Below are 16542 nucleotides of genomic sequence, written 5' to 3'. Positions count from 1 at the left end.
AGTTAAACAAGTGCTGTAACACCCGGCAGGCTGGAAGGCAGAGCAAGGGCTGCCAGGGATGCTTATCCTTGCACCATGTCAGTAGGAAAAGGCACCTTGCCCTGCAAGGCTGGGGCAGGCAGGGATGCTGGCAGAGCCCAGGGCTGAAGCAGGCAGCCTTGCCCGCAGCAGGCTGGCAGGGCGGCACAGCATCGGCGTGTGGTCCTGGCGCAGCCCCTTGCTGGAAAGAGAGGGCATACAGCCGCTCCAGGAAAACCTGGTGGGATGGGAAAACTAATCAGCCCCTTTCTAAAATACCCCACGGAGCAGGCACCGACAGCTCGGTCCGAGGAGACCTCACTCCAGCCTTTGCTGCAGAGCTGGGCAGGTTAAAGGGATTTTGCAAACCCCAAGCAGCGATCACCCAAACCACTCCAAGGCCCTCTTCACCCAGAGCTCCAGGTCCTGCACCCCAGTCTTGCTCCAAATCTCCTGTTCCCCTCGGGAGCCTGTTTCTGCCCCCGGCATCACTCCAGAACCACCAGCTCCTTTGCCCGGTGGGATGGAGGCAGCCAGCCCCGAGGCGGCACAACCACCAAACCGGGGCGTGCCACGGCTAATGGCACGGACAAGCCGCCTCTGCCACCGGCACGACCCCCTCCACCATGGGCAAGGGCGGCAGCTCTTAGGGCCGAACGGCAGCCCCGCGCCTGGCAGCGAGCGGGGACATCCAAGCATCCCAATATTCGGAACACCTGAGCTCAACCCCCCACCCCAAGCCGGGAGCGCGGCTGCAGGCTCGATCCGCCACATCCAGCCCTGGGTATCCCAGTACCCGGCTGGAGGATCGCCCACACCGGAGCGCTCCGAGATGCTGATTTAATGCCAGGCACATCCGCTTTCTAAAAGGCACATCTCCGTCACTCGGCAATGAGGCCCCAAGCAATCTGCCGGCCGCCAATCCCACGCCACGCGGGGCTGGGAGCGGGGAAAGGGAGCTCGAGAGCCCATTTATCAACCTTCCCCCTCAAAAGCGAGAGGCTCGCAGCAAAACTGAGCACAGTCTTGCACAGCGGGGCTGGCAGAAACCACGCCGCAACCCCCTCAAAGCTGCTCTCCCCGGCTGTCGGCACAGCGCCGTCAGCTGCTGCCAAAGTTGCTGCCGAGGAGGAGCCGAAATCCCACCGCCCCGCTGGGCCCAGCCGTGCCACCGCCTCCGGTGCAGCCAGAGCCGGGCCAGCGCCCGCTGGGGGCACGAGAACGGCGGCGGTGGCGGATGGCGGGGGGAACCGCTGGGGGGGTGGCAGCTCAGCCGGAGGGGAGCCGAGCCAGAGGGGGAAAGGGGCACCCATCGCCCTTGCCCAGGCAGCCATCGGGGAGGACGGGCTGAGGGACGAGGACGCGGGGACAGACGGGGTGCAGCCAGCTCCGCGCTTGCCGTTGGGCTTCTCCCCGCAGGGCAGCAGGGCTCGGGCACAGCTCTCCGTGCGGAGACGAGGGGCAGGGACCCAGCCCCTGGTGCAGGGGGCACGGGGCTGAATGATGTGATCAACTCCTGCAGGGAGCTGGATCCTGCGTGCCTGGGCCGTGCACAGCTGGAATGTGCACAGCTGGATCACATGTGCCTGGGCCGTGCATGCCTGGGCTGTGCACAGCTGGATCACATGTGCCTGGGCCATGCATGCCTGGGCCGTGCACAGCTGGACTGTGCACAGCTGGATCACATGTGCCTGGGCCGTGCATGCCTGGGCCGTGCACAGCTGGACTGTGCACAGCTGGATCACATGTGCCTGGGCCGTGCATGCCTGGGCCGTGCACAGCTGGAATGTGCACAGCTGGATCACATGTGCCTGGGCCGTGCATGCCTGGGCTGTGCACAGCTGGATCACATGTGCCTGGGCCGTGCATGCCTGGGCCGTGCATGCCTGGGCTGTGCACAGCTGGATCACATGTGCCTGGGCCGTGCATGCCTGGGCCGTGCACAGCTGGACTGTGCACAGCTGGATCACATGTGCCTGGGCCGTGCATGCCTGGGCCGTGCACAGCTGGACTGTGCACAGCTGGATCACATGTGCCTGGGCCGTGCATGCCTGGGCCGTGCACAGCTGGACTGTGCACAGCTGGATCACATGTGCCTGGGCCGTGCACGCCTGGACAGTGCACAGCTGGAATGTGCACAGCTGGATCACATGTGCCTGGGCCGTGCACGCCTGGACAGTGCACAGCTGGACTGTGCATGCCTGGACTGTGCACAGCTGGATCACACATGTGCCTGGGCCACGCATGCCTGGACTGTGCACAGCTGGACTGTGCACAGCTGGATCACACGTGCCTGGGCTGTGCACGCCTGGACCGTGCACAGCTGGATCACATGTGCCTGGACCACGCACAGCTGGACCGTGCAGGCCCGGACCATGCAATGTCAAGTGTGCACATCTGGACCACGCACAGCTGGACCGCGCACCCCAGGAGAGCGACTCGGGAAGGAGGGTGCTGCCCGCGGCAGGCAACATTTTGCAATGCCCTCAGCGACGTACAAGTGCCAGCCGGCTGCGGGCGCCGACACAACCCGCGCGGGTGCATCCCTGCCTGCACGTGCGGCGCGGGCAGGCAGCGGAGCTGGCAGGGCTGCCCGGTCAGGCAGAAACCGCAGCCCTTCCCGCTCCTCCCAGCTGGCAGAGGAGAAGGCAGCATCAGCGTTTCTGCCGCCTCCGCCGAGGACGCGGCGCGGGGACGCATCCACACGCATTTTTCTCACCGCGATAACCTCAACCTAATTACAGGAGGCCAGAATGTGTCTCGAGTCCTTCGGATCGGCTCAGACGTCACTGGGTTTAAATGCAATTACTTCTCCGGCAGACAGGCCGGGGCAGGAAGGCTGCGGCAGCGTTCTGCCGGGCTCGCCGCCCCGAGAAGCGGAGCGGGGCCCTTTGAACCCCGACGCGATGTACGCAACGGGCCGTGAGATCCCAACCGACCTCCCGGGCGTTTTGCAAATGTTATCTGCCTTCGGCTGCCTCCCGGCAGCGCCGGCATTAAGATGGAGAACCCGCCGCGCGGCGCGATGTTTCCCACTGACTCACGGCGCGCCTGGCCCTCCGCCAGCGCCGACGCCGAGCCCTTCTGCGGCACCGGCGCAGCGCCGGCAGCGTGGAGGAGATCGGGCAGGGGGTGGGGGTGGCACAGGCAGCCGGGTCCTGTTTGGGGACGATTTTGGCTGATGGGGGGTTAGGGTGAGGGGGGGGCTGGAGATCTCGCGGAGCCAGGACTGCCTGCGGAGGGCAAAGGATGCTCGCCCCGGCCAGGAGGGATGCGGGGTGGGAGGACGACCCCGAGCAGCGGGGACGGACGGATGGACCGGGACACGGCGGGGATGCAGTGCAGCTCTGCACCCCCCTGCGAGACACCCTGAAAGGCAGCGCAGGCACCCCGCGGCCGGGGGAGCGGCAGCACCCCGGCACGGCACTCACCGAGCCTCCGCAGCCAAGAGCTCGTCGTAGTGTGAGGATCTTTGGTCGTCGTCTTGCCGGTAGCGGATGACGGTGGCCAGGCCCTTGCTCACCAACGCCTCGGCGATGTTGCTGCAAGAGAGAAGAGCGGGGGGCTCAGCACCGGCTTGGGGGAGCGGAGGGGTCCATCTGTCCCGGCACCCACCATAGCCGGACCCTGTGCATCGCACCGGACCCTGGCACCAGAGGGGGTCAGACCCGCCGGGGGGTGGAAGAGGAGACCCCCACCCCGTTTCACGCCGCTGGCCAAGGGAAGGTGCTTGGAGCAACGGGTCACAATTAACGGGGACTTCTGGGCACTGCCGAGGGGTCCCTGCCTGAGTGTGCCGGAGCCGGGCTGCCACGGTGGGGGATCTCCCGGCAGCACCCCAAAACCTCTGTACCACCCCCCAAAACCAGAGGGGTCAGCGCCCCTGGGCCATGGGAACCTCCTCCTCGATTTTACCTTCCTATTGCGTTTTTATCCCTGCCATCCCCTCATCGGAGAGGGGAGGTCGGCACTGGCCGGGCTCGGGGGACGGCTGCCAACGGGCGCCGCGTGCCGAGGCAGTGTGGTAAATTGGCTGCCATTACACTCTGCTGCTTTAAACAAATTCATAAATTCTACTTCGCTGAGCGCATCTGTAATTCTCCTCCAATTACACAGGCAGGGCATGGACCGCTAATTCACTACTTAAAAAAAAAAGCATATATATATATATGTGTATGTGTAGGGGGGGCCTGATCCATTCGCAAGCCCCGGGAGCACCCCCTGCCCTGGCAAGGGGGAAGGGCAGAGCCATCACCGGGAGCTGAAAATAGGTCTCGCCTCGGAGCAGGGGGAAAAAAAAGAAAAAAAAGGATTTGTAAACGAGGAAATAAGCTGCAGCAGGAGGCAGCTGCAGAGGTAGCGCTCGAAATGCCAAGCAACCAGGAATAAGCACCTACAGCTATTTTGGGCACGAACAGGAGGCTGTGCCGGGGGGAGGCGAGCGCAGGGCTGGTGGCACCTGCGGCGTCCCAGCGGCTCCCCGCCACCGCCGTCTGCCCCGACGGGGGATGTTAAGGTTTGGGGCTGGGCAGAACTGGGTGCGAGGCTCCGTCCCCGCGTCCCCAGCGCCTCGGGAGCTGGTGGGGGGCACAGCCTGATGGCAAAAGGTGACCCTGTTAGGGATGAGCTGTGGGGACACCAGCCCTGGTCCCCTGTGGACTAAGGGGGTGACTCGGAGGCGAGAGGCAGCAGCACCCCAACGATGCGCAAATCCGCAAGAGACGCCCGGTGGGCTCCTGCGCCGAAGGGTGCTGGCAGGTCCAGACCTCTCCAGCAGCTCAGTGCCAGCCCGGCTCTGCCGGTGAGGACAATGTGACCTGGCCCCCCTGTGCCGGGATGAGCAGCCGAGCTCCCGCCAGGACGGAGTTTGCAGCCCCCCGGCCATCTGCGGCCAAGACGAAACGTCGAGGAGCTGCAGGACACGGGGGGCAGCCGCAGCCCGTCTCAACCACCCTCCCCACTCACCGTCGTGCCTCTGCACCGTCCCACGTCCCTGAGCATCACTCGGTGCACGAGTGGGGACGCGCGTCACCGGGAGACTTTTGCCTAACACGCACTGGGGGAGATGCCCGAGCGAACCTGAGGCCAGAGACTCTGGTGATGGGCACGCTGGGGAGAGCTGCCCACCTGGTCCTGCTCAGCAGGTGCTGCGCCCAGAAATGCTGTCTCCATCCCAAATCCGTGTCGGGGAGCTGCAGTTGCACCCCTGGAGCAGCATGATCTGCAGCAGGTCCCCAGCCTGGGGACCCACCACGGGGACAAGCCCCAGAGAGCAATGGCCACCAGCCCTGGGCAGGACGGCTCCTTCCCGTACGGTGACATCCCACCCAAGCACGGGCAGGCAGCCTGGGGCACCCCTTCGTGTCCCATGTCCCCCCCGCGGGGCTCGGGAGCAGGCAGCCCTAATGGGATTTCCACGCTCATGCAAAGCCTGGCTGGATCTGGGCTGGGGGGTCCCATCAGGCCCCCCAGTTTGCAGCCTCCAGAGGAAGAGACACCCAGCTCTGCACCCTCCACCGGCCAAGCAGCTCTATCCCCAGCCATCACCCCAACCCTATTTTGGGGAAGGGAGCAAGCGGGGTGGAGGGGCAGGATCTGGGAAGAGCAAAGGAGATTAAAACCCGACATGGAAAGCACCAGGAAACAACTGTGCTAGCAAGCGCTCCGTCTGCTCGCTAAACGGACAATTTTATTCTGCCCCCAGCACTCGTGAAGTGTTGTAATCTTGTTGCCACCTCTGTTTGATGGCTTCATTTATTCAGCAATATCATGGTTATGGCTTTTTATAAGACAAGCAAAATTGCCAGCGTTTGCTCCCACCGCGCTGCTGGGTCCTAAAGGAGCCGGGACGGGCTGGGGCTGCGCACAGGGAGGGTGGCCACGTTCCCCCTGAGTTTTTCGGTCCCCAACAGGCTCTGCAAGAAGGGATGGAGGCACCTGGCACAACCACCGATTTGGACCCAAAAGGTGCCAGTCCCGACTGCTGCCACCACCGAGCATCAGCCGCGGTGCAGGAGGTGCCCGGCCGGGGGGACCCCTCCAACACCGCCTCCCCCGGGGGCTGCTCCCGCCGAGCCTCCGCTCCCGCTCTGCCGCAGCCCGGCTCCAATTAAGGTTTCAGAGATGATGTTCCTGTGGCTGGCGAGGACTGAGAGCAAACAGGAGGTGCCGGGTAGCCGCAGGGCTTGCGGGAATGCCGCAGGGCTTGCGGGAATGCTGCAGTGCTCGGCTGCCTCAGTTTCCCTGCTCCAAGCAGCTGTGCTGGGACCCTGCATGGCTCCAGCACTGGGCACCAGCCGTTGCCCCAGCGAATGGTTCTGCTCCACTGCAGAGCCCTGTGCCCTCTGCGAAGGAGAATTAGCCTAACGAGGGGTTATCTAACCCTGTGCGGTTAGCAGGGGCTAACCCTCCCAGGCACCCCTGCCTGCAGGAATGCCAAACCTGGAGCGAGCCATCAGCTCCCCGGCACGATGCAGCGCTTGCAGCAGTCCCAAGCGGGCACAGCCCTCAGCCGTCTGGGCTGGAACCCCATCAGGGCATGGGGGATGCCAGGGAGACCCCAGGACCTGCCTCCATCCTCGTTAACCTGAGAGCCCAAACGGGTTTGGCAGAGTTGGAGGTGCCTTGCGGGGTGATGGGGAGGAGAGGAGGTGCCTGCACCCCAGCAGTGGGGCGAGGGCGCCCTGCCTGCACCCTGCTGCACTCTGCAGCGAGGATGGGGGAGGACAGACCCCACGGGACCTGTCCCCCCAAGGGCCATCAGTCCCCTCCCCAATGTACCCCCCCAGCCCAGAGCCCTGCATCCTGCTCCCCATCGCAGCCCTGCATCCCGCTCCCCATCCCAGTGGCATCCCCCTCCCCATCCCAGTGGCATCCCCCTCCCCACCCCAGCCGTCCATGCCCACACCTGCCCCATCCCCCAGCGCTTTAATCCCCTCCGCTCAGAGCGGATAAGCAGCTATTCCTGGCACTAGACTCCAGAAGTATCCAATATGCATGAAATCAAAGTTTTCATCATTTCCATCGGTCAAAGGGCAGCAAGCATTAAATCCCAGAATACCGGGATTAATGAAGGGATCATTAAAAATCTAATGTTAAACCACCTCTGCAACCAGAGCTCTGTGTGAGTCTGCCATATATCACAGCCTGATAAGAAGGAAACAAATCCTAATTTCGGAGCAGGTTAGCTGAGCCTCTGATCAGGGACAGCCATGCCTGCCGTGAGTGGCGGAGCCACCGGGCTCTGCCCCTTCATCCACCCCTCACCCTCCTCACCGGGGCAGACAGGAGCGTATCGGGGCAACGCCGATGGGACTTTATTTGCCAAGTTTGGCTAAATTCTGCAAGGATGAGGGTTTTAAGCAGCCTTATGTAAACCTGTGCAATTTCTAATCAAACCTGCCACCCCAAAGCAAACGGGCTGGGGGGTTTGCCTGCCGCAGAGGTCTCCCGCATCCACCGCGTCTGCTCCCCGGCAGCACGGCAGTCTTTCCCCAGCACGGACCAGCCATCGCGAGGGACTAGAGGCGGGTTGAATCGGTTACTCCGCATCTCTCCGAACTCTCGCGGGCTGCTCCGTGAGCCTCTCCTTGGCACGGGAGCCGGCTGGCACGGTGCTCGTGTCCCCCTGACACGCCGAGCCCCGCTCTCCGAAGGATGCCAGCTCCTTCTCGGTGCATGCACAAGCAGCTCGGCTCCAGCACGCGCCAGCGAGATAAGAGAGGGAGCTTCTCCTCCTCCCCTGGGTTTGACAGGCAGTCGGTGCCAGCTGCCTGCAGTTCCCTGGCAGCCGTGCAGCACCGGCGAGGCGATCTTCCCACCGCCCCGGTCTGCACCCAGCGGCAGTGAAACCACCCGGCGGCTTGCTCTGATCCGGCCAAGGAGCTCGCCCCGAGCAAACGTGCAACAACGGGGCTGGATGGAGCTGAGGAGGAGGCTGGAAAGGTGCTAGGTCTGCTCGGCCGCTGCGGGCAGGGGGAAAGAGCCGGTCTCAGAAGAGGGGAACGGCTCAGCCCGGACCCGGCTGCAGCCTGCAACAGCCACCAGTGCTTTGGGGAGAGGAGAGAGCCCCGAGGAGGACGGGGAGCTCCCCACGGCCCTTCCAACCCGGCAGCACTTCAGCCCCATCCACCGAGGCTGTGCCGTCCTCAGCAGCTTCTGCAGCAACAGCACTGTGGGACGGTGCCTTGCCGGTGCTGAGCACAACATCCTTCAACCCCACGGTGCAACCAGGAGACCCAGCTCTGGTGCTGCTTCGCACCATCTCAACACTGGTGCCCGCAGAAGGCATTTCGGTCCCAGGGGACCCCCAGTGTGACTGGGAGCAAATCCTTCCCTGCACACCGCAGCGTCCGGCCGCCTCCTGCACCATCCTGCCCGCAGGAGCGACAGCACCGGGGAGAAACCTCCTCCCCGGGACTGACCGTATTGCACCGAAGCCGGGGGGGTGTCGGGGACGGCAGCACACGGTTGCACCGCTGAAGGGTGCGAGGGGCTTAACTCCGAGTCCCCAAGCCTGCAGCCGCAAGCTCCCTGCCCAGCCGGGTCCCTGCCAGCGCCGGGACAGGCAGCGAGCTCTGCCAGTCCTCAGCCAGCCACCGGCAGCCTCGCAAAGCTCATCCTCAGGGCCGAGGCTGGCGGCAGACACCTCCTCCCCGTAGGAGGGAGCAGCTTGCAAAGCAGCAGCAAAATCTGGTCCCTTTCCAGAGGCTCGGGCTGCAAAAACCTACACAGCTCCTGGGCGCGAGCCCAGCTTTACCCTGGCACCGCAGCCCACGCAGGTAGCTCGCTGCGCGCACGGCTCCGCGGCGAACAGCAAAGTGCTGGCAGCCGGTCCCGGTTCCAGCCCCGCGAGACCCCGGCGGGGGTAAATCGCCTGTGCCGCGCCGTCGGCTCCCCCCGCACGTCTGGCGACGAAGCCGCCCCGGGCTTGCAGCTGCCCCTCTCGCTGGAAAGCCAGGCTGGGTTTCCTCGTGGAGGGGAAAGCACGCGTCCCATGGTTTTTGGCTGCCAGCCCGCCCCGGGGACGGCGTGGAGCTGGCAGTGGGGCCACCAGCATCGCCCAGCACCAGCGGTGCCCCAGCTTCCCACTGATCCCTCTTGCTTTGCAAAGGGCATTTATCTCCCCGTCACCTGCGCAACACCCCCGCGCCGGCTCCTCCACCCCGTCGCTCGCCGGGTCCTTTCCCGAGCTTTGTACCAGTGCACGGGAGCACTTTGCACTCCCGTGTTTTGATCCCAACTCTGAGCAGCTTCCTTGGATGCTCCTACTTCATTCCTGAGAAGAGGAGTGAAAAAGTGTCCCCTTGTCACCCTCCCTGGGCCACTGGAGAGGCTGGATGCTCTGAGAGCAGCTGCTGGAGCTTGCAGAGCCCTGCCAGCATCCCAGCATCACCAACAACCCCAGCCACGAAATCCAGAGCCCTGCCAGCATCCCAGCATCACCAACCACCCCAGCCACGAAATCCAGAGCCCTGCCAGCATCCCAGCATCACCAACAACCCCAGCCACGAAATCCAGAGCCCTGCCAGCATCCCAGCATCGCTAACAACCCCAGCCACGAAATCCTGAGACGTGCCAGCATCCCAGCATCACTAACACCCCCAGCCACAAAATCCTGCTGCTTGGGTGCAAAAAAAACCCCCCAGGGATGCAAGTCCTGGGAGGACCCCGAATTCCTTCCAGGTTTAGAGCTTTGAAGGCTCAGAAATCCCAGCCCTGCCCATGGGGGCTGATCCTGGCACTCGACTGGGTGCTGGGCACCCAGGGAAGAGTGACAGGAGCACCGTGATGGGTGCGTTGCAGCTGAACCAATCCCCCTCCCGCTGCTAGAAGGAGGACAAGGAAGAGGGGAGCAGGGATAACAGCTTAAAGAAGAAATTTCCTGACCGTGAATTAGATCTCATGCTCCAGCCCTGCTCCCTGCTCCTCTCCCCACAGCCCCTGCACGGGGAGGGGGGGGAGGCAACCGCAGCCCCCTGGCTTCAAACAAAAGCATCTGGGGAGAGGAGCTGGAGCTGCTGTGCAGAGGGAAGATGCATCCCCCAGTTAAGCCCAGATTAAAGAATGGGAATATGAAAACGCAGATGAAAAGCTCTTTGCTGTGGAAAAAATCTTATTAGGCCGTGAAATACAGTTTTTGCCACTTAAAGAACGGCGGAGTGAAAAATGGCTATTTGCAAGTGCCTCCCCCCGCCCTCCCCGCTCCCCCCGAAACTCATTTTGCAGTTTTCCCCCCCAAAAAATCCAAAAAGGAAGTTTTTCATCAGTTTTTTCACGCACCGAAACCTCTCTGGCTCTCAGTGCCTGGCATAGATTGGCAGTGCAAAACCAGCCCCCCACGAGCCCCCCTTGCCATGCTCAGAGGTGGCATCATCAAAACTCACCCTTTGTGCCAAATGAGCCCCAAACTGCAGCATCCCGGCCCCGCTGCCTGCAGGGCAAGTATCCCCCCGCACGCGCACGGATTTATAGCTCAGGGCTTTCCTGAAATTTATTTTTAATGATTTTTAGTAGCCTTTTCTTCCAAGAATTTGTGCAATTTGCACTGTGGCAGCCTCTAAGTGCCCCCGGGGAAGGGCTGTGGAGACGGGACCCCTGGACCGAGACCCAGCCAGGGCATCGGACGGATCCAGCCCCCCGGCCCCCCTAACAGGAGGGCTGTCGGTCAGGGACCCCTCGCTGCTTGCAGCACAGTGACAGCCAGGTTCTGCCGGCGAACCAGCTGAAAATCCAGGCAAAGGGGGTCCGGGACCACCCCGAGGGACATCCCCGCAGCAGCGGCCGGCTCCTGCCACGCCACCGCCAGGGCTGCCGGCAGCCAGAGGAGAGCCAGCGCTTCCCGACGATCCGATTTAGCAGCCGCCTGTCACGCGAGGGGACAGGAGGGAGCAGGACACGCTGACCACGGCAGCAAGACCCAGGGCTGCAGGAGCTGCCGGCCCCGCATCGCCCGTTGCAGCCATGCTGGCGGGCTGGGGACAGCATCCCCTTCCCGCATCCCGACGCATTCCCCGGGAGGGAGCCGGGCTCTCGCAGCTACCTGGGGAGCACCGAGCCCCACAGCCGGGCACCCCGGGGCTCCCACCCGGCCCCACAGCCAGCACCTGCTGTGCCCGCTGCCCACGAGCCACTGGATGCTGCCGGGTGCCCAGGCATGCTGTGGGACGTGATGGGATGCTGCGGGAAGCTGTGGGATGCCACAGGATCCTGTGGGATGCCATGGGATACTGTGGGATGCTGCAGGATGCTGTGGGATACTGTGAGATGTTGCAGGATGCCATGGGATGCTGTGGGATATTCTGGGATGCTGTGGCATGTCATGGGGGGCTGTAGGATGCTGTGGGATGCTGCAGGGCATTGCAGGATGCTATGGGGCATTGCAGGATGCTGTGGGATGCCATGGGATACTGTGGGAGGCTGCAGATGCTGTGGGATATTCTGGGATGCTATGGGATGCTGTGGGATGTCATAGGATGCTGTGGGATGCTGTGGGATATTCTGGGATGCTATGGGATGCTGTGGGATGTCATAGGATGCTGTGGGATGCCGTGGGATATTCTGGGATGCTATGGGATGCCACGGGCTTCCCAAAGAGCAAAGGCTGGTGTGAACCCAGAGCCCTCAGGTCCACCCACTCCTGCTGGTTGCAGCAGACCTGCGCCATCATCCCCGGATCCCTCTGCCACCGTTTTGCGGGTGCATTAATCATGCCCGGGGTGCCCAGCACCCTCCCAACAGCACCCGTGGTGGGATGAGCTGTCTCTGTGAGCTCAGACCGGCACAGGAGGTGACCACGGGGCTCCCGATGTCCCGACAGCTGCCTTCTCTGCCAGACACGGCCCCTTCGCCCTGTTTTCCGTGTCAGCATGGCTTTGTTGTGACAGCCGAGCACAAACCTCTGACCCTACCTGTGCTCGGCAGGAAAACACGAGCCGGGAACAGCAGTGCCGGCAGCGGCGGTAAACGCTGACAAGGCACACGGCGCACCAGGCGCCGGCAGAGCGGGATGGGGAGGGCACGTGGGCATTGGGCAGAGCCTTGCCAGGCAGCGGCACCGGCATTCTCCAGCCAGGGATCGAGCTGAAAATGCCGGGGAGCTGGAAGGGAGAAGCGCGATGGACGCAGCGAGGGCAGTCAGCGCTGCCAGCTCGGAGCCCGTCTGCGGGAGACACCGAGTCAGGCACCGCAGCCCGGGGTCAGGCAGGGACACGGGCAGGGGTATGGGCAGGTGAAGCTGAGTTCATGGTGCTTCGAGCTGGAAGCAGGGGCTGCCTGCATGCCGGGCAGGGGAGGCAGGGGTCCAGAGCAGCATCTGCCCTCCGCAAACCCACCCAGCACCCCGAGGAGAGGGGACGCTGGGGGTAGGTATCCATCCTCCCCCAAGGGTGGCCATTATCCTCCTGCCACACTCGGGGAGGGAGAGGTGCCACCCCAGGGGTGCAGCGGACGGCTGGCCGGGCTCCCCCCTGCCTGCCCTGCCTGCACCAAGAGCAACAAGGCAGGAATCAGGGACCTGAAGGCTCCAAAAGCCAGGCAGGGGTTAGCCCCCTGCCCGGGCCGCCCGCCCCAGCGAGCCGCCGGCGTGCTCAGCCTGCCAAGCAGGCTCAGCCCAGCCCAGATGCCAGGCGGACAAGCCAGGCTTTCTTCCGCGCTCCGTCCCCAGCGCGGCACGGGCCGGACGGCACAGACCCCGCTCTGTTACGCCCACGCTTTCGCCGGGACCACGGCAGCCGAAGGAGCCCACGGCCCGGCACCGGAGCGCACTGCCGCGACGGGGCCGCAGGCGGACGGGAGCAAGGGGCTGCCCCGTGCCGTGCGCCGGAGGCTCGCACGCCAGAGAGACGCTCCGGCGCGAGCTCCCAGCGCTCGCTCGGCTCGCTCCGCTGACGCCTGATTACGGCAATGAAGTCAACGTGAGCAGCAGCCCTGCAAATTCACATCAGGTTTCCTCCCGAAACAGGGATGCGACTCGGGAGCTATTTGAAAGCAATTTGCAGCTGGAGATGCTAAGAGCAGGCGGCAGCGCTCGGCGAGATGCTCCTGAGATGGGAAATCCTGCCCCTCCACCGCGCTGGGCACGGCACAAGCGCTGCCGGGAGTCTCTCGGGGCCGGCAGCACCACGGCCACCGGCCACGGGGAGAGGGCCAGTGGGTTTTGCACCACACACTCCCCTCCTGGCGCACTGCCCATGACCCAGGACCTCACCTTCCTACAAACAGCCCCAAAAATGCAGTGGCTGGGTTGTCCCTCCCAAAAACATGGCGATACACACTAGGCTGGAGAATTAGCTCCCCAGAGAGGCGGTTAAAGCACCACTGAATAAACCGGGTGGGTTTAAAGCTGGTGCAGGCAGCGCAGGAGAGCAGGGCTGCTCTGCTGGGCTCCACTGCACCCAGCATCTCCACCCGGGAAAGCCCTTCAGGCTCCCGCTGCCGCGGTTTCATCCCAGGAGCAGCATCCCGGCATGGGCCGGCAGCAAGCACGGAGCAGCCCCAGCCCCGGCACAGGCAGGGCTGGATCTCCCTTGGGATATTAAACCCACAAGCATCACCGAAGGTCACTCCACGAGTGCCTTAATTAGACCGGAGCGGGGGGCGACAGGGAGCTTTCCAGCTTCCCAGGCAGCACGGGGCTGTGTTTGGGCAGCGCGATGCTCCGCAGCTTTCCCAGACCTTGGATTAAGGGGAAGAAAAGCGCAGCGCTGCAGCACTTTGGTTGCTTTCCAAAATAGCTGCTACGGGGAAAAAAAAAAAAAAAGAAAGAAACCGAACGGCCTATGATAAATCATCCCTACGCAGTTCCCAGAGCTGCTGCCATCCGGACGCACGCCTTGCCAGCACGACCGAGTCTCCGTAGGGCCGTGCCGAAGGAGCCTGGCACCCCAGTGTCCTGGGGGAGGAAAGCCACTGAACCTGCCCCAGGCACGGAAACGGGGGGCAGGGCTGGTGAGGGGGGGCTGCTCCAGCAGAGCCCCCCACCACCACACCGCGTCACGGGGAGGCGATGTCCCTTGGCAAAGGACACACCTCCCGGGGACATACAGCAGAGAGAGACGGTTCCTCCAAAGCAGCCCACCGGCCACGCTGCTCCCTGAGGCGGCTGGCTCGTGGAGGGGGGGTCCTCCAGCCTGGCACCCCCAAATTGCCGGAGCTGGGGGTCAGCAAGCGCAGGGGGTGCAGCTCTGTGGGGCCCCTGGCAGAGCGGGACAGCGGGCTCCTGCCGTCCAGCCGCCGGCACCACGCAGCCCCGCGGCGAGGATGAGCCACCCTTCGTCCCCGGCGTCCCCACGGTGCGTGGCAGAGCCCGGCGAAGCCCCGGCGAGCGCCAGGCAGGAGCGCTGTGCCCGGTTCCCCAGGGCCACACTTACATTCCTCCGATGGAGACGGTGGCACACGTGCGCTCGGAGAAAGCGGGCACGGTCTCGGTGGCACTGCTGGCTGGTCGGATGTAGTCCACCGTCACGTTCACCTAGACAAGACAGACGGGCACCGGGGTCAGAGCCATCCAGCCCGGGGGCTTCCCGTACCCCCCCCCATCCTCCCCCTGCCCCAAATCCCTGCTGTCGGCCAGCCAGCCCCTACACCTCCCCCTGCCCAGGTAAAGGAGCGATTTGCCAGCCGGCTGCTGGCACCGAGGGTGCCGCCAGCCAAGCGACATCTGACACACCAGCGTGCGAGCCAGGGCCGGGCACGTTAAACCAGGAGCCCCCCAGGGAGGACAAGCTGCCACCCCGGGTTCCTGGCACGGGCACCCGCGCTGCCGGGTGTACCCCGGCTCCTGCCAGGCGTCCCTGCGAGCTCCCCGCGTGCCGGAGAGCTGCGGCAGGGAGCCCGAGCGGTGCGGCCAGCCCCGATGCCTCCTGGTTTACGGGTAATTGCATTTTGGCCTCCGGTAGGAGAGCTCAGCTGTACCTGCAGGTAGATGAGAGCACAGCTCCCTGCTAAGCCGTAGCTGTCAGCTGGCATCAGCGTCGCCGGGACGCGGAGGCCGGTTTGCAAAATGCTTTGGCAAGGCGGGGAGCAGCCTCGGGCACCCTAGAAACCCGGCCGTGCACCCAGCGCGGAGCCGCGCTGTCCCCGTGTGCGCCGTCCCCACGCCACCACCACCCGCATCGCCGGGCCGGCACTCGGCCGTGCCGGGGACAAGCACCGCCGCCGCTCCTGTCCTCCCGCAGACAGGGGCAGCCGCGGCACTCGTGCACTTCAGCGAGCGGGGGTCCACCTTGGGGGCGGGGGGCAACTTCTGCTGGGTAACTGCATCCCCCGCTGCACCAGGGCTCGGGACAAGCTGGCGGGTGCGGAGATGCTCATGGGTGAGATCGTGCCTCAGGTTCCCGGCCCCGCAGCCCCCCCGGGTGTCACCCTCCCAGCAGCTCTTAGCCATCACCCCCCGCTCCAAACCTCCCGGGCATCACACCCCAGCGCCCATTACAAGCAAGCAATCAGCATTTCCATCCTGTACCAGGCCTTCGTGGTCCAGCTGGACCCCCGGACCGGACCAGGGAGCCATGGTGCCATATCTGCCCCCCCACCATCACCCCGCAGCTCTCTCGTCCCCGTGAGCAGGGCTCGGTGACCATGCCACCGAAGCTTTCTCCCAGCAGGCGTGGGGCAGGAAGGCTGGAAAAGCCATCGGTGTCCCCGCCGAAGAGCAGCGGTTCCCCAGGGGGGTTGGAAAGGCAGCGTTGCCCCACCTGCGCATCCCAGCCCTTGGCATCGCTCCCTTCTCGGCCGCGCTGCCCACCCTCCTCCCTGCTCCCAGGATTTGGGGACCCCAGCTCCGGTCTGCATCCTGCAACAGCACTAGAACCATCGGCTGTTCCCGCAGCTTCGCCCCCGGGTCGGGAGATGTGCGGCAGCAGCGTGCGGGGCAGGGAGCGCCGGGGCTGGAAGCGTCGGGAGCACCGGCAGCACCGGCGTTCGCCTGCACAGCGACACGGAGCTGCAACTCCTGGCCACGGCCGTGCCATAAAGAGCAGGGAAAAAGAAACCGGAGCTAAAGCCCGAGTGCTCGAACACTTAAGGCAATCCCACATCTGCATGCGCCATTTCTACGCAAATCCAACCCAATCCCACCGCCTTGCTGGCCCAAAAAAGGACCTTCCTCACCAGTTTACCGGCACTTCAGCCGGAGGAGGCTGAGGTTGCCCTGGGGGGACACGGGGGTGACACTGGGCTCCCCGGGGAAGTCCTGGTGCTGCCTCCCGCCGCCCCGGTCCAGCCGTGGGGCTGTATTTAGACACTACAGACTTTTTCCAGGTGTGCCATCGCACAGTACCATGCCCCCCCCGTGCCGCCAGTTCTCAGCGTCGGCAGCTTGAGTCAAAGGGAGACAGACAGGCGTCCAGCTCGGCGGTGCGAGGGAGCATCCGTAAACCTCTTCAAACTGTCGGCTCTTCCCAGACCTCGCTTTTGAAATGAGCATAAAAATGCAAAAAAGGTACAATTGCCTGACAAACCCCCGCCGTCAGCTCGCTCCCTCGTACAGGCGAGCTAATCAAGGTTTGCAGCAGCAAAAGAGGG

General features: G+C 64.2%; 1 protein-coding gene across 1 annotated transcript in view; it reads right to left on the bottom strand.

Moving 5' to 3' along the window:
• The window catches only part of SND1 (staphylococcal nuclease and tudor domain containing 1), a 127676-nt gene that overhangs the window by 50864 nt on the left and 60270 nt on the right, over nucleotides 1-16542 (bottom strand). Inside the window, exons 12-13 of the mRNA XM_075024491.1 lie at nucleotides 14388-14488; nucleotides 3450-3560 (exon numbers count right to left, since the gene is read on the bottom strand). Coding sequence (XP_074880592.1) covers nucleotides 3450-3560; nucleotides 14388-14488 — 212 coding nt within the window. The remainder of the gene's footprint in view (nucleotides 1-3449; nucleotides 3561-14387; nucleotides 14489-16542) is intronic.

The sequence above is a fragment of the Buteo buteo genome, chromosome 4, assembly GCF_964188355.1.
Source record: "Buteo buteo chromosome 4, bButBut1.hap1.1, whole genome shotgun sequence".
Classification (NCBI taxonomy): Eukaryota; Metazoa; Chordata; class Aves; order Accipitriformes; family Accipitridae; genus Buteo; species Buteo buteo.
This window is presented reverse-complemented; position numbering and strand designations above follow the sequence as displayed.